We start from the raw sequence: 26,560 nt of genomic DNA, 5'->3' as shown, positions 1-26,560 counted from the left end.
ATATTGCGTGATAAATATCTGACCTCATCCTCCGTCACCGTATTGTATTTCCAAACAGAGCAGCTGATGGAAATGTGGTTTCACACGCTGTCAAATTTGCACAATTCTATGGTGTGAGTAAGAGTATAAGTGCTCTATTTGCATCAGTGCAATAAAAATCAACATGCTTTCTTCTGGTAGATTCAGGTTATTCTTAGGAGATTTATGACCATACTTTCTGAACAGATTTCTCCAGTACCTGTCGAGTTCTGTGATCTCTCGCCTGAGCTGCGGAGTTTGACTCTACGGATACGTGCAGAGGCGAATCTGCAAACACTGCATCTCTGGACTTCAAAGTGCATCAGCTCAACTGTAAAACATTACACCAGCGAGCTTCATTCCTTGTGGATTGCAGGGTCTGCTGGTTTTAGTTTTTGCCTTATTATCAGCAACCAATTCAAACCCAAGAAACTGGGTGAGGTAATTGTACTTGACTGCTTTAATTTGATCGATTAAAAATGCCCAATAACAGCCAAAACCAGCAGACCTTGTGGCTGGCCTTGACCAGAATTACATCATAATGATGCATTACATCATTATTCAGTAGAGTTCTGTTGCACAACTGAAACAGATTAATCTGAAACAGAGATCTCTTCTTTTTTTTGGTAGCAATAAAATTCCTTACAGTACTTTGACACGAAACGCCTGCAGTGCAGAAATAAAATGTGTTTCTAGCATCCTATTTGAAACAGTTTTTGACAGTTTTAATTAAGCAATTGTTTTCCACATAGAACTTTGGTCAGCAAGTGATATGTGGGAAAAACATGGGCTGTGATTTGAACAGGGCTCACCATCAGAGGAAATGAGCACACAACAGTATCCTTTTCCTCTTTTAATTTCTCTCGCGTTAAGCAGAATTATTTACAAGTGCTGCCTGAAGCACCATGTCCCCAATGGGACCTCATAGCTGTGTATTCTACAGCACACAAATAAACAAGTTCATCCTGCTGGAGAGGAAGGGCCTCACTCTGCTCAAAGAAAATACTCTACAGATGCGTCTGATGCTGGAGATGCATTTCAGTGGATCTCCAGTGTTCACTGCCCAGTCCTGGTAGGCCAGTGTGAACCTGAAGAACAGCAACTGACGCCAGGACATCATAAAAGTACACATTTATAGGAGGAAAGCTGTGGAAATCCATATGGTTTGCCAGGTATATTTTATGTATGCTTCAGAGGCTAACAAAAGAAATGCACTAGTTACTGCTCCTGGTGTGAGCGGACATTACTGGTATCCATTCCATCAGCTGAGCCGGCGCTAGCGGGCGTAGGTTTCGGCCAATGGCAGCGCGGCCTGCACAGGCTCGGTGTCGTGCAGCTGGCTAAGGCCGGTTGTTCTGCGCTGAGGCTGGGGCTACGTGCGTGCACACCCGACCTCCGCGCCAGCGCTACTCCACCTCGGCCATGTGGGCCACCTCCACCTCCACAGTCTGGATGAGGTCGGGGGAGTGGGGCCGGCCCTCGTCCAGCTTGGGCTGGGCGGGGAGCGTGGTCTGCTGGGACAGCACGTAGTTCACCACCTGCATGATGCTCTGGTCGGAGAGCGTGTTGACGGCCCCGGCGGCGTCCTCCGCCCCGCCCACCACCGCCTGCACCGCCTCCACCGTCTCCTCGGTGACCAGCACGGTCTCGATCTCCTCGTCGAGCAGCTGCTGGTCGGGCGGCTGCAGCTCGGGGGGCAGGTCGGGGGCCAGGATGCTGATGGCGTGCTCCACCTGGGTGCCCTGGTTGTGGAACTGCAGGGTGTCCTTCTCCAGCATGATCTTGCCCGGGAGGTAGTCGCCGTGGTACTTGGTCATGTGCTTGCGCAGCGTGCGGGCGTCGATGTGGGCGTCCTGGCACACGGGGCACACGTACGGGCGCTCGCCCGTGTGCGTGCGGACGTGCCGCTTCAGGGACCGGGCGTCGGCCCACGCCACGCCGCACGTCAGGCACTCGAAGGGTTTCACGCCTAGGGTCAAAGGTCAGCGGTCATGACCGGAACGTGTTACAGCCCACAAGCCCAAAATCAAACCTTTCAGATGCCTATCCAGTGCTGGGGATGTGTACAGGTAGAAGTTAACCTCAGTGAGAGCATAAGAGAATGTGACTGTACACATCTGTGTGTATGTGTGTGCGTGTGTGCATATGTGGATGCGTGAGTGTGTATATGCCTATGTGAGAGTGTATGTATGCCTGTGTGTGTGTATGCATATGCCTGTGTGTGTGTATGCATATGCCTGTGTGTGTGTATGCGTATGCCTGTGTGTGTGTATGCATATGCCCGTGTGTGTGTGCGTGTAAGTGGATGCGTGAGTGTGTATATGCCTATGTGAGTGTGTATGTGTGCGTGCGTGTAAGTGGATGCGTGAGTGTGTATATGCCTGTGTGTGTGTATGCATATGCCCGTGTGTGCGCGTGCGTGTAAACGGCTCACCCTGGTGGTTGTTGATGTGGCGCCGGTACTCTCTGAGCTGGGTGAACTTCCTCCCGCAGTGCTCACACTCTCTCTCCAGGTTCTGCTTCACCCTCCCCTTCTTCCCGTGAGTGGCCTTCTTCACATGCCTCCGGAACAGGGCCTTCTCAAAGAACTCCTTCCCACAGATATTACACCTGGAGACGGACAGGTGACAGCGCCCAATCAGAGGCGCGCACTCGGACAGGAAGAACACCAGCGGGTACCACGGGGGGCGGGGCCACTCACTTGAAAGGCTCGGCCACGCTGTGGGACTTGACGTGCGAGTACCAGTCCTTCTTCCAGCTGTAGCACTTCCCGCACACCTGGCACTGGAAGGGCTTGAGCCCCAGGTGTTTGTTCATGTGCTGCTGCAGGTCCTTGGCCTCGTAGAAGCTCTTATCACAGCTGAAATGGAGGGCAGAGAGCAGGGGACAGTCAGCCCCCCCCCTGTAACTCCATGGGACACTGTGGTCGTGCGCGTGTGGGGGTTCGGGTCGATGCGGGTACTCACTGCGAGCAGGGGAACCCCCGCACCTCCGGCCTGGGCTGGTGCCTCTTCAGATGCTTGCTCAGCCCAGAGGCTCGGTGGAAAGCCTTGCCGCATGTCGTGCACAGGTACTTGGACACACCTTTTTTTGGGGGAAATAGCACCAGACATTAAACACACCTGGATTCAAATACAACTAGTGCACCATTATCATATGATAAAACTACTGTACGACACCTGCAGTTGGGTAAAGCACCCATTTGCTCACACAAACACCTGTTCTAAGGTATCCAACACACGGTCACATAAAACTACACCCATCAGTCAACTAGGTAACTGACAGGTGTAGCTGACTGACAGGTCTAGGTGACTGTTGGGTGTAACTGATGGGTGTAGTTGATTGATGGGTGTAGGCGACTGTTGGGTGTAGGTGAGCAACAGGTGTAGGCGACTGTTGGGTGTAGGTGAGCGACAGGTGTAGGTAACTGTTGGGTGTAGGTGAGCGACAGGTGTAGGTGACTGTTGGGTGTAACTGATGGGTGTAGTTGACTGATGGGTGTAGGTGAGCGACAGGTGTAGATGACTGTTGGGTGTAACTGATGGGTGTAGGCGACTGTTGGGTGTAGGTGGCTGTTGGGTGTAACTGATGGGTGTAGTTGACGGATGGGGGTAGGTGAGCGACAGGTGTAGGTGGCTGTTGGGTGTAACTGTTGGGTGTAGGTGGCTGACGGGTGCAGGTGACTGTTGGGTGTAAGCGGGCGGGGCGCACTGACCGGTGTGGATGCTGGTGTGCTCCTCCAGGCTCCTCTTGCTGACGAAGGACTTGTCGCAGAGCGAGCAGTGGAACTGCTTGAGGGCGTCGTGCAGCGCGCGGTGCATCTTGAGGCTGTGCTTGTGGGCGAAGGCCTTGCCGCACACGCGGCAGGTGTGCGGCCGCACGCCCGTGTGGTTCAGCATGTGGATGCGCAGCGAGTAGAGCTTGGGCAGGGTCTTCCCGCAGATGTCGCACACGAACTCCCGCTTGGTGCGGCTCTTGGCCTTGCCGTCCCCGGCGTCCTCGTCCTCGGCGGACGCCCGCGTCCCCGCCGCCCGCTGCGTCTTCTGCCGCTTGTGCCGGGCGATGTGGGCGCGCAGCGACGCGGCGTACTGGAACTCCTTATTGCACAGCTGCGCAGAGACACAGCCACACAACCGTCCGAACTGTGACAATACTACACCGTCATCACCATCGCTTAACGTCAGAGCTACTCAGTTAGCTCATTAAGGGTCATCCCCCATAAATTCCCATCCTAGATGTACCGCTGTAAATTAATGTCAGCCAGCACGCTAACTCATGCCAACTAATAGTGGCTAGCTTGTTGGGTAAGTACATTAGCTTGGTTAATGTTCATTTCCGATTTGCTATTGGCTGTAATTGGCTATGTGACAGGGATAGCTGAGGATTGAATTCTCCCCAAAGTAAAATGTTTCTGGTGAATAACAGAAAGTAGATCTTCTGTTAGAGACTGAACTAGGAAGAAATCAGATGCTTATTTTACCTCTCACAGAAATGTGTGAATTGAGCTCTCAAACTTTGGCCCCCAGACCAGAGCCCTATGAGCCACTGCTCCAGAAAAAAATTAACCTACATGAAACAGTGTCGGGCAGATTCATGCACAGAAGTACTGGCGTCACAGGGTTTGTCACAAATGGAGCGGGTGCTGGTGAGGGTACGTACGCTGCACTTGTAGCCACGGGTCTTCTCGTGCTTCAGTGTATGCATAATCAGGTCGTATCGCCGTGGAAACAGTACTCCGCACTCTGAACACGTGTGTTCGCCCTCTACGGCTCCTTCCGCCACGACCTCCGGCTCCGTCGAACCCGTCCCAGACTGCTCCTCCTCCCCGGGTTCCGCCCCCTTCTTCTTTGTGGGCTGTATCATTCGACCCCGCTTCACCAGCCTCTGAGCCACCTGCAGACACACAGACAGACTGAAACCACACAGCCACCTGCAGTCACACAGACAGACTGAAACCACACAGCCACCTGCAGACACACAGACAGACTGAAACCACACAGCCACCTACAGACATACAGACTGAAACCACACGGCCACCTGCAGACACACAGACAGACTGAAACCACACAGCCACCTACAGACAGACAGACTGAAACCACACAGCCACCTACAGTCATACAGACTGAAACCACACAGCCACCCGCAGTCACACAGACAGACTGAAACCACACAGCCACCTACAGACATACAGACTGAAACCACACAGCCACCTACAGATATACAGACTGAAACCACACAACCACCTACAGTCATACAGACTGAAACCACACAGCCACCTACAGAGACAGACTGAAACCACACAGCCACAGACAGACACACAGACAGACCAAAACCACAGAGTCACCTACAGACACACAGACAGACCGAAACCACACAGTCACCTACAGACACACAGACAGACTGAAACCACACGGCCACAGACAGACACACAGATAGACTGAAACCACACGGCCACCTACAGACACACAGACAGACTGAAACCACACGGCCACAGACAGACTGAAACCACACGGCCACCTACAGACACACAGACAGACTGAAACCACACAGCCACAGACAGACACACAGACAGACTGAAACCACACGGCCACAGACAGACACACACACAGACCGAAACCACACAGCCACCTACAGACACACAGACAGACTGAAACCACACAGCCACAGACAGACACACAGACAGACTGAAACCACACGGCCACAGACGGACACACAGATAGACTGAAACCACATAGCCACCTACAGACACACGGACAGACTGAAACTACACAGCCACCTACAGACACACGGACAGACTGAAACCATACAGCCATCTACAGACACACGGACAGACTGAAACCACACAGCCACCTACAGACACACAGACAGACTGAAACCATACAGCCACCTACAGACACACAGACAGACTGAAACCACACAGCCACCTACAGACACACAGACAGACTGAAACCACACAGCCACCTACAGACACACAGACAGACTGAAACCACACGGCCACCGACAGACACAGACTGAAGCCATACAGCCAGCTAGACACACAGACTGAAACCACACATCCACCTAGACATACTGAAACCACATAGCCACATACAGACACAGACTGAAACCACACAGCAACCTACAGATACACAGATAGACTGAAATGACGCAGCCAGCTACATACACAGATTGAAACCACACAGTAACCTACACGGACTGAATCCACCCAGCAACCTACACGGACTGGAACCACACAGCCACATACAGACACAAATAGACTGAAATCACACAGCCACCTACAGACTCAGACTGACTGAATCCAGACTTGGTTAACTCTTTACGCTAAAGATAAAAACAAAAAATTGTGTGCCTTTATATGCATTCGCAGGTTAAGATATGTGCACACACTCACTTCTCCTACCTTCTGGATGGCAGACCGAGGGGCCTGGGCTTTTTTCTTGTCCGGTGCCTGTTCCTCCAGGCCCATGTGCAGGCGGACGTACGCGCCCTCTCCAAGCGAGCGCCCTTTCCGAAGGCGCCCCTTGTAGGTGTCGTCCACCGGACTCTCCTCCCCCTCCACCTTTTCCTCGAAGGCGGATCTAGGCTCCGGAGCCTCTGGAGCCTCTTCCACCAGCACCACCTCCTGCTTCACCTTAGCGGGACGCCCCCGCTTGCGTTTGGGGGGGAGTTCGGTCGGCTTCGCGTTCATCGTCGCTGCCTCCTCCGGCGCTGTAGAGGGCGCTGTGGCCGCCAGCTGCAGGGCCTCCGTTGGGGCCACTTTCCCAGGATCCACGCTGATGATAAAGGCCTCTGGCTCTGTTCCCTTCTCCAGCACCACCAACCCCGCCGCCTCTGCCGGAACCTCAGCAGCCTGAGACTCCTCCGCAGACCAGCAGGCCGAGACCACAGCCAGGGTCTCGCCAGCCTCACCTTCCCCTCCCTGAATGACCACAGCCAGGGGCTCATCTGCCCCCACCTCTCCAACAGGGGCGACCACAGCCAAAGGTTGGTCTGCCCCTACATCTTCGCCGGGAGTGACCACAGCCACAGGCTCTTCTGATGCCTGTTCCCCGTCAGGCGTGACCACCGGGGCAGGCTCGCCCGCCCCCCCGTCCCCGCTGTGACTGACCACCGCTTGGCCGTCCCTCTGCACCGTGACCATGTACGCCCCCGCCTCCTCCGCAGGGGCCGGCGGCGTCGCAGATGGGCCGGACACCACGGTGTGGACGTCTCCTTTCTGGTAGACCATGAGCCTCTGCTCCTCCACCTGCTTGTGCACGGACTCGCAGAGCTGCAGCACCTCGGCCATCAGCAGGTGGCGCGCTAACGTGGCCACTTCAGCCATCACGCAGAAGTTGAAGGTCAGGCTGGAGGTGTAGGCAAACTCCAGCAGGGGCAGGAAACTGGACTTACTGAAGCCTGGTGAAGAGGGGAAAAAAACGACTTCAGACTGGATTTTGCAATGAGGGCCATAGTGAGACCTGCAGCCATTACTTTTCACTTTCACAGAAGCCCTCTGCTGCAGTCTCAGCTGGACCCATTCACGCATTGTTCTCTCCTTTGAAGAGGCTGGACTTGAACCCGTCACTCTAATGTTGACTCTTGGACACCATCTCAACAACTACTTCAACGTTGCAATCGAGGCCACTGAGCGACACGAGTGCTGTGGTTTCTGCCTTGCTTACCTGAGAGGTCGACCACAGCCTCATGGCTGGACACAGCCCCTTTTTCAATAAAGAGCTGGCTGAAGTAGTCGCTGCAGGCGGCCAGTACGGACTTGTGGGCGCGAAACTCCTCCCCCTCGATCAGCAGTGTGATGTCACAGAACTGATTTTGGAGGCGCTGCTGGTTCAGCTTGTCCAGCGTAGTCTGTCCGTGTTTGGGTAGGAACTGCTTCACAACGCCCTTACTGTCCACCTGACAACCAAACAGAGACCAGAAAGATAAGCCTTAGACGAACATTCTGACCTTTGCCACTCATAAAAATCATTTTGTCTGCTGCTTTAGCAAAACAATCTGTAATGTGAGACAGGAGCTGTGACTGATGTGCACCAATGAACCATCAGAACTGACTGTACAAAAAATATTTAGGAATTTTAGGAAACATATGGTATCTTGATTTGGTCTTGAGTACAAAATCTCAGAAGGGTCAATACCCTTAAACAAAGTGCTGTATTTAAATCTCTCCAGTACAGATAAGGGTTTTAAAAACAGTCTCATGACTTTTTCAGGTGCCCCTGAGCAAACGAGCACAACGGACACAGAGACGTGTTGGTGTGGATGCTGACCACGTGAAAAAACAACAGGAAGTGCCTAACAGCAGGTATACTAACAAAGACAAGCTCGTGCTTGGCCACAGCAGAAGGGTTTCTGGAGAGCTTGTGATAGACGGCCTGGGACTCAGAAAGTCCAAGATCCTCCTCCTCCTCATCCTCCTCTTCCTCGTTCTCGTCATCAGGCTCAGCAACAGCCCGGCGTCTCCAACGCCTCCGCCCCAGCGGTGCCCCCGCTGCGTCCTCTGCCCAGCCTCGCCCTCGATCCTGCTTCCCCTGGCACTGACTGCATTCTCTAATGTAGTCCTTCACCTGTTTCAAGATGCCTGAACACACCAGAGCAATTTTAATCACTGAAAACAAAATTTAACTCTCATGGCAACTTGAACAGTTACACGGTTGGAATGAAATAATTTTGGTTTGCCTAACAATTCTGTAACACAAATTGTCACCAGAATATCAATTCCTTCAAAGTGTTATTTAAAAAAAGATGGTTTTGAGATTAATCATTTTCAGTTCATAAATACATGAAATTCATAAACGCTATAATTAATTGGACCATTGCATTTACTACCTTTTAGAACTCTTTTCAACTGTCTTTGTATTTATGACATACGTTGAGGTTACAGACTTCTCCCTTACTAATTACAATAGACTGTGCATATTCTCTTTAAAAACTCACTTAAAATCACGAACCCGTTCATTCTAGTTCTCTACTCCAGAGCGCAGATCAGTTGCGTCAGACAGAGCTGCATCACTCTTGGACATTTTTAAGAGTGAAAACACCGCGTCGCACTTGCGCTCAGATTATAGAGGCATCACGAGCATCTGCGTCAAGCTCTCAACACACACGATTTGTTTAAAATTTTCACAGTAATTAAAACGGCATTTCGTTAATCGTTAATCGAATCAAGCGAGATCCGAGGAGGGCCGTTTCTGGATTTCACGCCAACTTCCGCTCATAATTAAATTCAAAATGTAATAATTGATATATTGACTACATTTTCTTATAAATTCCTGAATGACAGCTGTTCCTGTTCAAAACATGAAACATATTATAGACGAATCCACGATTAAAACAACACAAGTGTATGTAGCTAATTAGCTATTTGACCAATATAATTCGTGACAACGAAAACCTGCACACAAATAGGTCCTGCAGGAATGGAATTGGCCATCCGTCATCAAATGGAACCAATGTTATTTGGTCGTGCTTGCAACACACGCACAAAGGGACACCATTTCGAGAAGGAATAAACACCGAAACGGGTAAAACAAGTACAGACCAGACGGTTTGCTAGAGCAATATTATGAGACATTGTATAGTTTTAATTGTGAGGGATGAGGGAAAAAATCTATTTTCAATGCAACGCATTTGTGGAGGAATTCTGTTTCTTTTTGTGATGTTATTTCGCACTTACTGGATGTGAGCTAATGCCAGGAAGTAGACTGTGACACTCGTTGCACTTTACAGACGTTAAAAATAACAACGGTATTTCGAAAACAGAATGTGTCAGAACACGTGTGTGTCATTTGCAAGCTTTTACCTCTCCACCAGTACTTTTGAGATATTGTGTCCCATGTCTGGTGCTGGTTGAGGTGCTCTCCTCCGGCAGTGATGTGTGCCTCGTCGATGAGTTCCTTCCGTCGCCCGGCCTGAAGCACCACCTCCAATTCGGTGAACTCGTCAAGGCCTTTCTGTCGCCGCTGATAGTACAACGTCCCGTTCCGAACCACATAACATGTAGCCGCCTTGCGGATCTTTCTCTTGGCGTTGCCCTGAGTACCTGGCGCGTACGGTTCCCGCTCGTCAGTCAGATATCGTTGGATTGCCAGGTAGCTTTCCTCGCTCGACATAGCTACCCTCCGGCCCTAAACAAGCGCTTACACAAGAGAAACCTGGCGCATGCGTCGAAGGCAAAAACCTCTTCTTATTAATGTTGTATCGCAAATTTCAATCGGTTACCGATAGCCATAAACCGCTAATAAGTCCTCAAAATCACAATATTTGTATTTAATTTCCAAGGGGGAACTGCTGTTTTCGACCGTGAGGGATGGACTTGCATGGACATACAAAATGGCTGCTGCACAACCGGATGTTTCGTCATTAGAGGCGGCACAAAGCACTGGATTGGCTACTCGAGCAAAAAATTGAAGCAGTCGGTCGCCATGTTACAAGTCCCATAAACAGTGCGCACTGGATTAGCCGGTGTCTGTATGTCGATGAGAAGCTTTTTTTGTCTTATCTGAAAATGATTATTTCTTGAAGCTGGCCATTTAAAACCGTCACGATAACAGTTCTTTAAGAAATTTACACTTCATCTTGTAAATGAATTGTGGTTTACAGCTAAACTAACTTGCGCAATTGCCTGTCAGTAGTGGTATGCTAATGCACAATCGAAATGACATAAATAGACCGAGCACAGATTGCCTGTGTCTTCATTAGTCCAGTCGAGTGGTAACGATAGATCAATTCATGAAAATTCACTCCAAACATTTAATGAAAATCCAGTATCCGTTTAATTTGAGCTTGTGCGATGCTTGCATTGATATGCCTGCGTAGGATTCAGATTCAGAATATTGAGATATTCTGTTCGGCTACTTGTGATTTTTAATAATTTATTTCACTGTTATAGCGCCATCAAGTGTGATCAGTAGCATAAACCTTTCAGTCAAACTTTCCAGTGTTCAGCTGCACATGATTTGATAGACTGACCAAACAACTAATGGGTCACAGTCAGAATGCAAGTTGGTTGGTTCGCCGAACTTAAAGTTTCCGCTGAAACATTTAATTAAATGTGCCCGATATGTTTTTACTAATTTTGATTAAATTCGCATAACTTATTCGGTGGAACCAGCACATCTAAATGACGGCAGTGTACTATGGTAAATGCTTCAGGGTTATGCATTTTACAAAAACTGGTTTCAATAAATTGCATAAAAACATGAAATAATTTTGTGGACGAATACAAGTTTCAGAGATTTCCCCCCACTTTTTAAATTTAATATTTTGTGTTTGAATTGCCTTTAATTTATGTATTATGTACAATTTAATTTTAAATTTAGTCATGTGACTTTTGTTTCCATGGCTTCATGTCAATCTATGCCATCTTCAGAAATACAGCATTGAATACTTTAAAAAATCACAATAACTATGTTATCAGTTACCCAAAAGTGCCAAAATGTAATGACAAAGTAAATCTGACCTATAATACAGGACCTATGCTCTCCCTACCCGTTTGGTCCAGCAAGTCAGGGGTTCAACAACTCAATACTGGGGAGCCCCCATGTGCATGCTGGTTTTTATTATGACCATTGTCTTGAGTAAGAGAGGTTGCTGAAAAATGTTTAAACATTTCTTAAATATACATGTTTTCCTTTAACCAATTTTAACACCATGCAGGCTTTTGTTTGCATTGGCCTTTGGCTCTTGATTTCCCACAAGTTAAGTTTGTGATTTAGCCGTCCATAATTCCAGCACTGCAACATAGTTTAGGGTTTCACCCGTCAGTCCACAATTTAATCAATTGCACAACTTTTCTGAAGGTACCACTTGTCATTTACAATATCAGAAAAAAATAAAAGCATTTGTTGATCAAAATAACTTGGGGCTGGGATGAGAACATTGGATATTTCTTTAAGGCATGCATAGCCATTTCTGTTAATGTTGAGCAAATGGTTAATTCATCCATGAAGAAACTTTAAAAGTAAGAGATCAATGAAAAGCTTTTTAAAATTCAGAGTTGCAGTAGTGGTTGGAACAACAACCAGCATAGACCAGGGTCCAGGTCCAGGTTTAAGAATGTCTGGTCTAAAAGACAAAGCATGCCCAAAATTTAGACCCAATATGTTTATTACAAAACAGGTGAACAAGCTGTGGTTTAGCGTTTTCCACCCACACGTGGGGCGTTCATCTTCACGGGCTTGGCGATCTTCTGTTTAGGTGCAGTCTTAGCAGGAGCCTGCAACAGAGAGACAATCACAAGGATGAGTTACATCACACATCTGCACTTACAGTAGAGGCCAGCAGGATATCTTATTTAAAAAAATGATTCTGAAGCTGCCACGAAGCTCAAAATATACCAAATAACATGTTTTTACAACATCACAAGGACGATATGAAACTAAACATTCAGTTTCAGGAAATCCTTCCAAACTTTACACAAAGACATTTTGAGGATATTGTTTTCCAGTGCGACTTGCACAGATTTTATTTTTTAACATACAATCCATGAATACAACTGGATATTTACTGAAGCAATGCAGGTTAAGTATCTCACTCAAGGGTACAATGACAGTGTCCCAGCTAGGATTGACCACACAGCATTTCAGTTAGAAGCTCAGTTCCTGAACCATGCTGTCACCCCAATTTACAATCATCAGAGCAAAGTGCAATTTCAAACTTGTGCCATTTTATAACATGTATACAAGGTCATTTTTTCCCCCCACTCCACGGAGCAGAGAATAATTGAGGAAACAATAATAATAGTGAACACATAGTAGATTATTGGTTGGTGTTAACTATTTATTTTAATTAACTTTTATTTAACCAGGGTAGCCACACTGAGATTGACATCTACTTTTGCAAGTGAGCCCTGGAGCCTACATGTCTTTGGACTGTGGGAGGAAACCCACGCAAACATGGAAGAATATGCAATGAGGATCCATGAGAGGATCTGGCCAGCCAGGACTTGAACCTGGAACCTTCTTCCTGCAAGACTTTTGATCCACTACTACAGAATCAACTACTGAGTTATTTGCCAAATGCATTCAACGGTACCAACATAGGCTAAAGACGACATACTGCACAGCCAACACACAGCAGCATTAAACAATGTCCTGAAAGGACAGGGATTAACATTAATCATTAAAGGTAGCGTGTCCTATGCAGTAAAAAAACAAACTGAATGATATGGGAAACAAAAACTTCAGAAATATTATTACACACAACAGAGGCTTAACTATGTTTTTAGCGTCTTTTTCGATAATAAACATGGATTTTGTTAGTCCTAAAGAATGAGTGTCATAATGGATTAAAGTGCCTTATAATAAATGGAAAGGAACAGCAAGCATGTGCATTTGTGTAGGGGTGTTCCCACTATGTTTCAAGCTGTGGCAGATGTGGAGAGGTGGATCATTTAAGCTATAAGTCACATGTGTGGGGGAAAAAAAACAATAGTTCCATAAAAGCTGCACTAGAGTATTCTCAGTCCTTGGTCCTCGCTCCACTATGGAGCATTAAACAGGTTGTAATGTCCTTAAAGATGGCAGACCTCAATCGTTTTCCGGGTCACAGAAGGACCGAGGAGACAAGGACGGATAAAACAAGCGCTTGGAATGAGCCCTTTGACTTTAATCCACCATTCACTGTGCAGTGTGAGCGTAAAGAGAGGCAGTGATGGACAGTGCAAGATTGCCAGAGAGAGATCACGGCCCCAGTCTGGTGATACGCTCACCCCTGGGCCTCAGACCCTTACCTTGGCACTGGGGGCAGAGGGCTTCTTGGTGGCCTGCTTGGCCTTCTTAGCCTCCTTAGCAGCCCTGATCACCGACAGAGAAAAGACAGCGTGTAACCAAACACATGCAGATGTGCACCAGCCAAACAAAACCCAACAACTAAAGTATTTTATACCCCGTCTCAGTACTCTGGGATACATTCAATCCCCATACCGTAGCACTGCGCAGTTAGTTCTACAGTAACTCAGTTCAATTCAATAAACTTTATTTACACCCGAGGGGCAATTTATTCCTGGGCCGGGTCCTTACCTGATGGCCTGCTCCCGCTGGGCCTTGCGCACCTCGGGCTTCTGGTTCCGCTTGGCCAGGATTTCAGCCAGGGAAGCTCCTGTAATGGCCCTCTGGAACTTGACTGCACGGCGAGTGCGCTTCTTCGTCACCTCTTCCTGTCAGGGCAGGAAGCAACAGAGCAGTAAGGACCAATGAGCACCAATGTGTGTGGCCCCTAAGACCAACAAGATATCTACACAACAGTACTGACCCTACATTGGTAAAAAAAGCAGTGGTGTGTTAAAAAAAAGGTATTGCACATATTTTCTGAACCAGCTAGGGAGCTTTTCCCACACTGACTGACAAAACAGACATTTTACAAAAAGATCCTGAACTTTAGCATGAAAGTTATAACATACACAAAAACAATCTATGCATGTCAAGCAATAATAAAACATCACAATGAATTCAAATGAACATCTGAAAATAATCTGAAATGAATTCAGTTAGCATGGAGGACACAAATATTCTACAAGTCTACATATCACCAACGTGATTTTCCAGTAATTTTTTTTCCATATTGTGGGTTGTCATTGTGAAGAACTCAGATGGCTGTCACTCAAGCCTCTAGGCAACTGTGCTCTGATAAGAAATTTTTAGCGCTTCACATGTAACTCAATGTGCTGAACACAGCCAATGGGACACCTCCCATTTTTCCTTCCTTTCCTCAAGAAATCAGCTTCCATGTCCAAAATGCCCAGCCTCCATGTCAAAATAAATGCCACTTGAAAAAAACAGACCCTAACAACCCAGATTATGAGCAACCTTACATGTCCTTACATTTTCATAAGATGGAAAAAACAAATTCATGATTAAATTTCCCCTCTACACAGATTACACAGGGTAACACTTTAGGCTGTAAATGCACAGATGCAGCAATTTATACGAGCAGGACCTAGGATATGGACTCAGCTCCATGACCTTTGCACCACATCCCACAAGATTTTACTTTAAAGGCAGCCCCATGTAGACCTCAGGATGAGATATGTATACTCACAGACTGGCCCTTCTTGTGTTTGCGTCTGTACAGCACAGTCCAGTTGATCTGTCTGGGATTCCTCTTAGAAAGGAAGGCTGACTCGCACTTTGCATTGAGGAACTGGAAAACCTGTGTGAATAAAGGGTGTAAGAATTGCTATCTTCTCTAGTACATACACATCGCACATATCTTACTGAATTTTCCATCTATAAAAGCAGTTAACTACATTAGGTTTCATATAATTATAAACATTAGCACTCAGCCCGGATTCCGTCCCCAACATTTAACTGCAACAAAGCTAAACATAACAGAGCTAGCCAGCATAACCTGCTTGATTATGACAAGTTCTTGTTTGGTGCAACAGAGTTATAATGTAGTAATATTGTAATAATACAGTAGTGTACCGGAATACACTGACCAAGGAACGACAAAATAGGCTTATATAGTGGAAAGAAACCAAAGCAGAGACAGGCTAACGTTGCTCAACGTTACGACAGTTTTCTTACCTTTCCGTCTACCCTGGCATATCGCCGGCCGTGGCCGGGATATATTTTGTATCCGCTAAAGCTGCACAGTTCAACCCTAAATCATGAAAATAAACATGATTATTAATTCGAAATGTTGGGAAAAGTGGTAGTTATTATACAGACGAATTTATTTCATTAATAAAACCTGAGATGGCCACGGATATTCACAAGACACTCACTTCATGACGGCAGCGGAGAAAGGAAGAGGGAGGGGGAGGAATTGTGGGTAATTTTAGAACGAATTCATAATTCGACAAAAAAAACCAAAATTAATACAAAATACATACAAGTTGGCTTATCATTTTCAATTTATTTTCATAATTAAATTATTAAAGCTAATTATTAACGGTAGATATATCCGACCAATCCGTGTGGTGTTTGGTTGCTTGGTGTAGTACAAGCGGGAAGTATGGCGGCGACAGAGTGGCAATTTGAAGGAGCCCATCCAAAAATGGCGCAGTTTGAAGGTACAGCGCTGGCTAATGTTTAATAATTTCATATTTTACGGATCTGAACTGTATTTTATCCTCTGAACTTATATTTACTGCTTGTAACTGAGAAACATCATGTAAGTTCAAGCACACTTTTGTTTTGAAATATGCAGGAGCTATTTCAGAGCGCTGCAATATGGGTTATGTAGTTCCACTGGATACGCCTCATACAATTTCCTTATTATTAACAGTCAAATAAAAACTACAGTTTCCAGCATATCACACAGAACCATGGTGACAGTTACTGTTGCAGGCGACAGGTCAGTGCATCGACAATATTGCAGATGTTGCCAGCATCACACATAAGTTGTAGCCTAAAGCTAGGTAATACTATAAAACAAAATATATTCTACGAGTGTCTTTGTCCTGTTTTTTTTAGCGATCTAGTAAACTGTTAAATATATACAGCGCATAATTTGTTTTAAGGTGTATCCAGATAGCCGCCTTTCCCGCATTAGCGAGAACAAAAAGCAAGGAATGACAGACATCACATCTTCTAGCTGCGAGGATACTAGCCAGCTAGCTAATGGGTTTGTCGGATACGTCTAGGTTGGTTACCCTTTACTACTGACTACCTAGCTATCTGGCATAGTTAGCTTTAGGTAGCAATAGGCTCCAAGGTAGTTTATAATAATTCTGATTTAAGAAATCGACGTAATTTGAGGGAAAATGGGCGTACCGAGTCTGACGTTGGACACCAACGGTAAGTTGTAACGTAATTGTCACCTAACTGTTATTGTTATAATCGAACATGGATAACTGTCAGTGGACATTGGTGCGAAAGGTTAGCTATTGTCGCTATACGTTATGCATTAGAAAACCAGCAAAACAATGATACAACGGCATTCTATATATGTATATATTGTGTATGTGTGGGTTGGGGGGGTTGGGTTAAACAGTGGAAGCATATAATGTATTCACACATCCACGGTGGAAATGATGTTAATGTTTTTATGTGTTATACTGTATGCAGGGTCAATGGTGGACCTGTCAGGCCAGGGCCTCCAGAAACTGGAGCCAAACTTCCCCTGTCCAGCAGATACTCACACACTCATTCTGGACCGAAATCACATCATCAAGCTGGAGCACCTGGAGAAAAGCCACAGGCTCCAGCAGGTACCACTCACTTCATGTCTTAATTTACTGGACAGATGGGTCTAAGTCATTCAAGAGTCAGCGCGCATTGATTCATCACAAATAAACAGTGTCGCCTCAAAGACACCTGATGTTATATTTTAAAGAATAAAAATGAGAAAATGGTGTGCAGACAAGGAACAGAGTAACATATTGTAAGTTTCATGTTGTATACATATGAAGTTCATACTCAGTGTAAGATCAGTGGCAGAAATGCAGACCCTTAATTGCCATCATGACTCTTTTAAGTTGCACTATATGCAAACATCTGCTATATACGGTTAAAAATATATATTTTTTAATTTTTTAAAAAGTAATGAAGGTTTGCTATCTATAATGCACAGAAGAGTTAAGACTATGGAGGACTAGGCTGCAGCTGTATATTACAGGAGTCAGTTTGTTCGCGATGGGATTAAACCCATTTACTGTAAGACGAACAGTATTCCTGAAACACATTTCTGTATGTCTTGTAACACTGTCAGCAATTTACGTGCACTCACACTGGGAAACCGTCTCTTTTTTCTGTGCCAGCTGTCAGTTGCCAGTAACCGGCTGGTGCGCATGATGGGAGTTTCACAGCTTACTTCACTTAAGGTTTTGAATCTGCCCAACAACAGCATTGGCTACATCGAGGGCCTGAAAGAACTGGTGCACCTGGAGTGGCTCAACCTGGCTGGGAACAATATAAAGGTAACAACAGTCCGCAGTCTGCTTGGGGCTATGGAAACAGGAATATTATTCACAAATATATGTGCATAACCTTAATCCTCCACTATTTTCCTACTGGCTTTCCAAAATAGAAAGCCCTTCTACTTAGCTGGGATCAAGGGCAAACAGTGAAATTTTGGAGAAAATTTACAGCTTTTCTTCACAATTAAGTTTGGAAGTGCAGCCAGTGTTATGTTACATAGTCCAATTTGCTGCACAACCTCTTCTGGGCTCAGACAAATGAGGCAAGACCGTGAGTGAGTGAGTGAAACCCTGAGTTTCCCTCAAACATGGTCACTACACCCTCCCGTTCTCTGAGATATAACTTGCAGGCATCACCCAGAATGATCATGAACATGAGGCCTGGGTGATGTCACAATTATTGGGCGTGCAGTGGGCTCTGACCGTTGACTGAAATGGGCGTGGACTCTGGGTAGCGTCACTCTTACGGTGGCACAAGGACGAAGTTTGCGTAATGTCAGACTGACATGGGTGTGGACTCTCTTTGAAGGTCATGGAGCAGATCAACACCTGTGTGGCCCTCCAACATCTAGATCTGTCTGACAACAACATCTCCCAGATCGGTGACCTGACCAAGCTCTCTGCCTTAAAGGTGAGCGAGGCCTGTGCTGGTTGGACAGCACCGATGTGTGTGTTAATGGGAGTTACACTGGTGTTGGATTTTGATTGGTTCTGACCCTGGCAGACACTCCTCCTCCACGGGAACATCGTCACCACGCTGCGCGCTGTCCCCGCCTTCCTGCCCTCGCGGCTGACCATCCTCTCCCTCGCGGAGAACGAGATCAGAGATCTCAACGAGGTAACGTCCTCCTCCTCTGACCGGCTTCCTCTTCACTGTCGCACATATCTTCATATCCTCTATCCTTTCATCTCTCTACTCCTGCCTTCTGCTTCACTCTCATCCCTCTCGTCTTCTCCTTACCTTGGTCCTGCACTCACCCATCTCTGAGCTCCCCGCTCTGACCTCACCCACCTCAGACGACTCTTCTCTGATCACTTTCCCATAAATCATAAGCTCAAGGTTAGCCGTGAACTCAGTGTATTCTCTTCCTCTGTCTCTCTCTCTTATCTGCTGGACAACATAGGTATCTTACCTGGCACCTCTGCTTGACTTGGAGCAACTGTCAATCATGAGTAACCCCTGTGTCATGGCAACGCCCTCTCTGCCTGGATATGACTATCGTCCATATATTGTGAGCTGGTGTTTGAGCCTGAAGGTCTTGGACGGATATGTGGTGTCGCAGAAGGAGGGGTGAGTGTAACACACGGAGTCTGTTCAGCCCTGTGCAATTACCCATAATCACCCTCTGCGTCTGCACAAGAGAATGATTCTGTTTTTCACTCCCGCTTTGAGTCTACTGCACGTCTCATTGTTGCACTCTCAGGTCTGTACATTCTGTTATTCACTCATAGCGGGAATCTAATTAGAGACGGAAGGGAGGCCTCAGATTACTTTGCATGCATTAAGTCTTATCTCGTTGTCAGGCTGATCAATCTTATTTTGATTTGCTTTAATCCTTTATTGTATATCCCCACTGTCCATTACACTGAACCAATCCATTGCAACTGAAAGCTCCACTCAAGAGAAGCTACTTACAGACTTCGCTACCATATCTGAAATCTCTACACAGCTTAGATGTGCTCAGTTTCAGTGTGCTCCCGGGTTTGTAAGTACCCCCCTGTCTGCCCCATTGCCCCCACCCCTACCCCCACCACCCCCACCCCTGCGTGCAGGCTGAAGGCAGAGTGGCTCTACAGCCAGGGCAAAGGTCGCTCTTACAGACCAGGGCAGCATGTGCAGCTGGTCCAGTACCTGGCCTCCGTCTGCCCCCTGACCTCCTCTTCCGCACTGCAGTCCGCTGAGGACGCCAAGTTGGAGAAAATCCTGAACAAGCAGAGGTAGGAGGCTGGCCAGTCTGCTCCAAAGCAGGCATTCGAGATTGGTCATTTAGAGCACAGTAATCCTCAACCATGCAGCCCAATGATTGGCTCTCACACACATATTACACTTATCTCAAGACCACCTGAATTTAGCTGAAAGATTGCCAGTGTACATCCCATAGACCAGGGGTACTCAAATCTGGCCCTCACGGTCAGTTTTTCATGCTGGTTTTCTTTTCCACCCGATAGTTAATTGGTTGACTAATGCCACTGATATGCCATAGATTTACCTCGCCTGGTCTTCCAGTCCTGATTACCTGATTAGAGGGGAAGAATGAAAACCCTCGAGGGCCAGATTTGAGTACCCCTGCCATAGGCATACATGCAGCTGGAAACTGCCCAGAGACCGTCTGCAGTTAGCTACTGGCACAGCGGACCCAATCCCAAACCGAACGAACAGGGACTCAGTTACCATGACAACACAAAGAGTAATAGCCCTGGGGGCGCACGGTATATTAGCTCTGCGTCTGAGCGATTGAGCGTTGCCAGGTCTGCGGTGGGGCGTCAGCACTCTGCAGAGTGCAGTGCCATGACGGGTTTGTGTGCCTGATTCTCCAGGCTGCACCAAAGACAGCTGCTCCAGCAAACCAGGAGGGAGTCCTCCCCCAGCCCGCCCCGCCCCACGCAGCTGGACGTGGAGCAGCTCCACCCCTGCCACGCCCTTCCGGGCGGAGTCAGCAACAGGCCAGGCACACCTGAGGCTCCTGCACTCATCAAGCACACAGGTACGAGAACAGGCAGCTAGTGCTGAAAAACAACACCCTGTTACATCACTATAACCCAAAAGACACCTTGTCACTCACCATGTCCCTGAAGGCCCGTGTGTGCGCGTGACTCCCTCTCCCTGTACACCCCCCTGCTGTTGCTTCCAGATCCTGGGGTGCAGGTGAACAGCTGGCTGGGTAGCGATCACTCCTACGCGGCGCCCCTGGCTGGCCGCACCCCCCCGTCGCACGGGGAGCCCCTTTACCTGGAGGACGTGCAGACGGACGAGGACAGGCTCCACTGCAGCCTGCTGTGCTCCGAGTCCACCTTCCTGTACCCCTCCCCCCCCCAAGCGCCGGCGCACGCAGCGCAGTCCGACAGCGAGGAGGAGACGTACGAGCCGGACTCCCTGGCCCCCGACGCCCCCCAGGAGCCGCGGCGCGTCGCCGACGGGACCGCCGGCCTCCCGCTCGCGCCCCGCGACCCCCCCCGCGACGCGCCCCAGGCGGCCGGGCAGGACCCGCAGACAGACGGGGGGCGCCGTTCGCTGACAGACGGACCCTCTCTGCAGACGGACGGAGAGCTGGTCCCGGGGGCGTGCTCGGACTGCGCCGTGCTGGAGGCGGAGCCCCAGCAGGAAGAGGAAGTGGTGGCGCGGTGTAACGGGGCGGGGCTCGGCGCGGGGCTCGGCGATGGGAACGCGGCGGCCGCGGTGCGGATCCAGGCCTGGTGGCGAGGCCTCTCTACCCGCCGGTTCCACCCGCTGGCCAAGGAGGTGCGCTCGGAGATCCGGCTGCGCAGGATGCAGGAGCACATCGTCCACCTGTCTGCAGAGATGGAGCGGTACGGCCCACACACGCTCCTTTCCTCTCACCCCACACACACCTGGCCAGCTACACCACCCCACACACACCTGGCCTGCTACACCACCCCACACACACCTGGCCAGCTACACCACCCCACACACACCTGGCCAGCTACACCCCCCCACCCCACACACACCCACACCTGGCCAGCTACACCCCCCCCCCCACACACACACACCTGGCCAGCTACCTCCCCACCCACACACACACACACACCTGGCCAGCTACACCTCCCCACCCCCCACACACCTGGCCAGCTACACCTCCCCCACCCACACACACCTGCCCAGCTACACCTCACTCACATTTGGAACAAGCTTTCTCTGCTTTCCCCAACCAACAATGTTTGAAAGTTGGATTTAGAAAATGTGTGCTACCTTTATTCTAATATACAGATATTCAGACGTAATTGTTCTAAGGCTGTAAAATTATTAAATGAATAACAAAAATAAAACTTACACCTCATGTGAATGCAACTGAATGAGCGAATGAAACTTGGAGCAGATTACACAGTACTAATGAGAGAGAGGGCACTCACTGCACACTGCTATTGCTTCAGATCGACCTTACCATGCACACGGTCAGGCCAGAGTACACACTGACCCAGCAATGAGATATTTCTTCAGATTGTAGAGAGAAGCCATGAGTCCTATGCATAAAAACAACAATGTCTCATAACCCACAACACTGAGATATGCCCAGGCCTGAAAGAGTAACACCAAATGAGTGGACCTTGAAGTGGTTGTGAGGTTACACAGTAAGAGTGCCAGGCGCCAGAACTTGTGGCACAGTCTGTAGAGTGTCCAACTGTCAACCCATACACACATCCCCTCATTCAACCGGAGTATGGTTCCCCTCCACAGTATCTGCTGTACTGTACTCTATCTGTAACCCTCTCCTCTTCCCCCCGTATGAATAAAGAGGAAAAAGTACATAAAGAGGGGACACTGTCTGATCTCTTTAAATAAAAAAAGAAGGAAAAAATCAAAAGATGTTCAATACATGAACAGCCAGAGCTGAGAACACTTGTGCTCAAACCTCTGTGTGACGTGTGTCTAGCTCCAGTGTATTAACCCATTTCCCTAAATAATACAGCAGCTCATATTAACCCTATTTCCCATGTCTTCCTACCGAACACGACTGACCTGAACTGGGCTGTACAGGATGCAGAGAGAGCAGGAGGAGGAACGGCTGCAGAGGCTGGTGCAGGAGGAGGCGGTGCGCTTCCTATGGACGCAGGTGAGCGTCTCTGTCCGTCTGTCCGTCCGTCCGTCTGTCCGTGGCGCAGACACAGGGTGACGGTCTCGCTCGCACCTGACTCCCTCTCTTCCTCCCTGCAGCTGCAGTCGGTGTTGGAGTGGCAGCGGTCTGTGCAGGAGCAGCTGCAGGGCGCGTCTCGGTCACAGCTCAGCGGACAGCGCCCCCTGCAGGCCGCAGCTGCCAGCACCCTAAACCCGGCCTGCAGCGAGGCCTCCTTCCCCGACTCCGGCTTCCAGTCCACAGGCGACCCGCAGGGGGCGCTGGAGGACAGCCTCTGCAGCGGGACGGGAGAGTCTGTGGAGACGGTGCGGGCTGGCAGGGGGGGCGGGGCGGCCACGGAGGGCGGGGAGGGCGCGGGGGCTGACAGCCAGGACAGTAGTCTCCTGCAGCAGTACCTCTCCTCTGTACAGCAGCTGGAGGAGGCCGAGGAGGGGGCCAGCGACCGAACAGGAACACCCCTGGCACCCTCCCCTATCCCAGAACTGGCAGTGCGTGACTCCCCCTCCGGCGTGAACAGGAACGAGGAAACGGAACGGCAAAAGATACTTCTAGAGGCTGGAATATGAGGCCTGGCGTATCACACGTACACACGTATACCCTAACACACACACAGTATAAATATGTACATCTCTCATATGCAAACTATGCTACCTGAAGTGCAAGGTACATGAACACACCAAGTCAACAACTGTAGGACAGAACTGTACAAATATATAGACAATATAACAGACTTAATATATAATGTAAACCAGGCATTTGAGTTTGTACGGAAAGCCAGGCCATCTTCTGCTATTATCAGCAGCTGTGGTGCATGCTGGGTAGAACAGCCTGCAGGCTTGTAACCAATCCCACTGGCTTAGCCTACTGTCTGTACTCACCATAGTCTGGCTCTTTTAATTATTTGTTGATCTTACAAAGCCTATGTAAACCAGACTAGAGTGCAGTTGCGGTTTTAGCTCTTAGTTTTGGGTTACCTTGGCTTTTTGAGGTTTAAACTCATTTTCATGTTTGTTGGCTACCTTGCTTTTGCAGATGCGTGTCAGGTTGATCCATCCATGCCTCTTCTCCAGCAGATCCAGTTCCTCAGCTGGGTAGAGTTTTTAGTTTCATAGCAGTAAAACAAGGAATGCTGATTTCCATAATCCTGTATACAGCATCTGTATTGTCTTCTCTCAACACAATTTGTGTTTTATGTTTCAGTTTATATTAAAGATTGACCGATTTTTTAATTAACACGTTGTGAATATCCCTCTGTTAAGTAAAATGGTGTTCTGTAGACTCGCAGTAGCGACGCCAACCATTCCACTGGTTTTTTTTCCCCAGAGGCAAGGACATTTTTAACTGGTTTCATCTGTTTAATGTCTAATTAAATTATGAATCAATAAAATACAGTTTTAGGTGTGATGTTCTCTACTCAAAATCTAGAAATAGACAGCAGACCTGACCATTTGCATTGTGAAATCAAAAACTACCAATTATTGTAATTATTAGCAGGGCTGCTGTTGTGGGGGATAACTGGGTATGTTGTCCTGGGCCCTGGACTTGGGGGGGGAGGTTAAGGGTCTGTGAATTTCAACCCGCAGCCCTGAATATTAGTGGTGGTAGTAGTAGTTGTAGTAATAGTAGTTGGAGTAGTGGAAGAGAAATATTGGTAGAAGCCATAACTATTTCTCTGTTTTTGCAGGGGGTGGGTAATATATATATAATATATATATATAAATATTATTATTAATAATAATTATAATAATTATAATATATTATAAAATATTATATTTGGGACATTGCAAGGAAATATCAGCTCATGAAAACCATGCAATGCAAAACAAGTGAATGTGTAAATGTGTGTTGCTAGGGGGCCAGAGGTCTTCGGGAAAAAGTACTTAAGCCCACTTCCCACCTTACAGTTCCATATATTGGGCACTGGTTTGGAGGTAGTGGGTCAAGCAATACCAGAATAAGGCAGAGGCTAGAATGGTACCACAGGTCTTATGACATGGTTATTTTTGGCTGATCGAGTTAACTAGTGTTTGCTGTTAAAACCACTGCATTGAGGAACCATAGATTTCAACATATTCTCACTTGCTTGACCAACAATTTAACTTCTTCAGCGATGTTGCATCTACAGGCTATTGAAATGGGGATTTTTTTTAGCCTGGTCTGGCACTATTGAGGGTTTTCCTGAGAATTATGTTCTATAAATGAGGTACATTGTCTCTGTCCTCAGTAATATCTGATTGTTTACAATTGGAACACAAAATATTTTTGTATTTCAAGGGTGACTTGAAATACACTCCAAAATGTAACTGAATGGTGTGACATAGATGTTAAAACAGTCCATTACATTATAATATTATATTATAAAATATTATATTTGGGACAGTCCAAAAAGCAATCAGAACTATGACTAATTAATTAGACTCAAAATGTGTTTTGAAAATTTTTCATGATTTTAGGAGAAAGAGCCTAAATGATAATGCTTTGGGCTTCTGTAGATTTAGGAGGAGAGGTTTAAATGGTAAGTTGATGTGTACAGACAGATGTGCACACTGCGACTTCGGCTCATTCAAAGACATTTGCTTAATTGTGACTGGTTACGCCTTTGGTATTCCTTCTTGACCTTAAATAATTTGTCATTGTGTTTACCTTGCCGATTAGTTTGTTGTAGCTAACAAACCGATGAACACTTAACCAGAACAACGGGTGCCGTGGATTCGGACTGAACTGGAAAGGGTTAACGTAGGGTAGTCACTAGCCTTGGCTACGTCACTGCACCGGATATCATCACAGCTGCTTTATATTTTGATGCCTGCCTGCTACCCTGGTATAATCATAATACAAGTCTGCAGAGTATGGGTACTGTAAGAAAACTGATACATTCTGAGCTTCGTACAAATTGAAGCAGGTACTGCATTTAATAGGCTATACGTAATCCATGGCACGTGAACTAACTTAGCTATGTGTTTATATAACCACCGTGGTGTTACCAGTTAATGCGAGTCGTTCATTTAAGTAGCCTATATTCCTGGAAAGCCCCTCTTGGACTCCAGCGTTGACTTGGCTGTTTCACCGTAGGACTGCATGCTGTACGTAAGTTATCCTAATCAAATTGCAACCTCCGTTTAACTCGAGCTGTATTTTAGAATGAACTGGCGACACCGGGTTCATTTTCTTAAATGAACAAACCAATGTCAACTAATGTAACCAATTTAGCCAGCTGAGCTTTCTAATCTTGCTAGCTTGTGGAAACGCCGCAGTAAATGATAAGATGACTCCTGCGAGGCCAGTTTACACAAAGATCGTGGCCAGACAAAGGTTCCAGAAGTAGGCTATAGTCTAATCATTCGTGATTAGACACGAATGTCGATGTAACGTTCTCGTAAAATTGCTTATTACAGCGAAGGGTCCCTGACTTGTTTACGTTTTTGTTTACATTCTGGACAGATGTTACCGAAAGCGAATCGTAAAGGTTATCCATGCAGGACCTTCGACACAATTTCTTGGTGTTTTGCCGTTTTCCGACTCCCCTGCAAGTGAATCCGCACGTCAAGCTGTCACCATGCTATGAATTAAAAGTTAAACGATAATACTGTGTATTGCGGTGACATCGAAGCCGAACCTTATGTAGAAAAGCTTGGAGTATTAAGACCGTTAGCCTTTGGGAAATATTTCAGAGCTGTCAATACATTACATTACATTACATTACATTCATTTGGCAGACGCTTTTATCCAAAGCGACGTACAAGAAGTGCATTTTCATGATCGTAGACAACTGCTGAACACGGGTTCAGTAAGGTACAATTACTTATTTTGTACAGCTATTTCTAGCTGAGAACAATGAACACTATCCTGGTCTAACATCTGCAAAGCCAAA

General features: G+C 47.5%; 3 protein-coding genes across 6 annotated transcripts; 1 reads left to right on the top strand and 2 right to left on the bottom strand.

Moving 5' to 3' along the window:
• Nucleotides 1-856: 856 nt before the first annotated feature.
• zbtb11 (zinc finger and BTB domain containing 11) lies at nt 857-10,412 on the bottom strand. Of its 2 annotated transcripts, none has more exons than XM_064310215.1 (10): nt 9,818-10,412; nt 8,331-8,596; nt 7,683-7,914; nt 6,410-7,416; nt 4,678-4,911; nt 3,734-4,127; nt 2,985-3,102; nt 2,720-2,878; nt 2,453-2,628; nt 857-1,987 (listed from the first exon to the last, which is right to left on the bottom strand). In XM_064310215.1, exons 1-10 carry the CDS (start codon nt 10,125-10,127, stop codon nt 1,425-1,427), a joined length of 3,459 nt encoding a protein of 1,152 aa, XP_064166285.1. In that variant the 5' UTR covers nt 10,128-10,412; the 3' UTR covers nt 857-1,424. The 2 variants fall into 2 exon arrangements, with proteins under 2 accessions (XP_064166285.1, XP_064166286.1); XM_064310216.1 differs by having other exon boundaries at nt 6,419-7,416; nt 9,818-10,405.
• A 1,693-nt stretch (nt 10,413-12,105) lies between these two features.
• Nucleotides 12,106-15,819, bottom strand: rpl24 (ribosomal protein L24). Its single transcript, XM_064310224.1, has 6 exons — nt 15,743-15,819; nt 15,543-15,618; nt 15,055-15,165; nt 14,037-14,173; nt 13,748-13,811; nt 12,106-12,232 (listed from the first exon to the last, which is right to left on the bottom strand). Exons 1-6 carry the CDS (start codon nt 15,745-15,747, stop codon nt 12,152-12,154), a joined length of 474 nt encoding a protein of 157 aa, XP_064166294.1. The 5' UTR covers nt 15,748-15,819; the 3' UTR covers nt 12,106-12,151.
• An 84-nt stretch (nt 15,820-15,903) lies between these two features.
• On the top strand, nt 15,904-23,922 carry cep97 (centrosomal protein 97). Of its 3 annotated transcripts, none has more exons than XM_064310217.1 (11): nt 15,904-16,030; nt 17,028-17,170; nt 17,720-17,878; nt 18,408-18,509; nt 18,603-18,716; nt 19,003-19,169; nt 19,652-19,816; nt 20,417-20,583; nt 20,731-21,406; nt 22,593-22,668; nt 22,770-23,922. In XM_064310217.1, the coding sequence occupies exons 1-11, from the start codon at nt 15,973-15,975 to the stop codon at nt 23,253-23,255; spliced, it is 2,313 nt and encodes a 770-aa protein (XP_064166287.1). In that variant the 5' UTR covers nt 15,904-15,972; the 3' UTR covers nt 23,256-23,922. The 3 variants fall into 3 exon arrangements, with proteins under 3 accessions (XP_064166287.1, XP_064166290.1, XP_064166288.1); XM_064310220.1 differs by lacking the exon at nt 15,904-16,030 and adding an exon at nt 16,185-16,314; XM_064310218.1 differs by lacking the exon at nt 15,904-16,030 and adding an exon at nt 16,321-16,757.
• Nucleotides 23,923-26,560: the final 2,638 nt, after the last annotated feature.

The sequence above is a fragment of the Anguilla rostrata genome, chromosome 15 (genome assembly GCF_018555375.3).
Source record: "Anguilla rostrata isolate EN2019 chromosome 15, ASM1855537v3, whole genome shotgun sequence".
Taxonomy (NCBI): domain Eukaryota; kingdom Metazoa; phylum Chordata; class Actinopteri; order Anguilliformes; family Anguillidae; genus Anguilla; species Anguilla rostrata.
The sequence above is the reverse complement of the archived record's forward strand: the minus strand, read 5'-3'. Positions and strand labels throughout refer to the sequence as shown.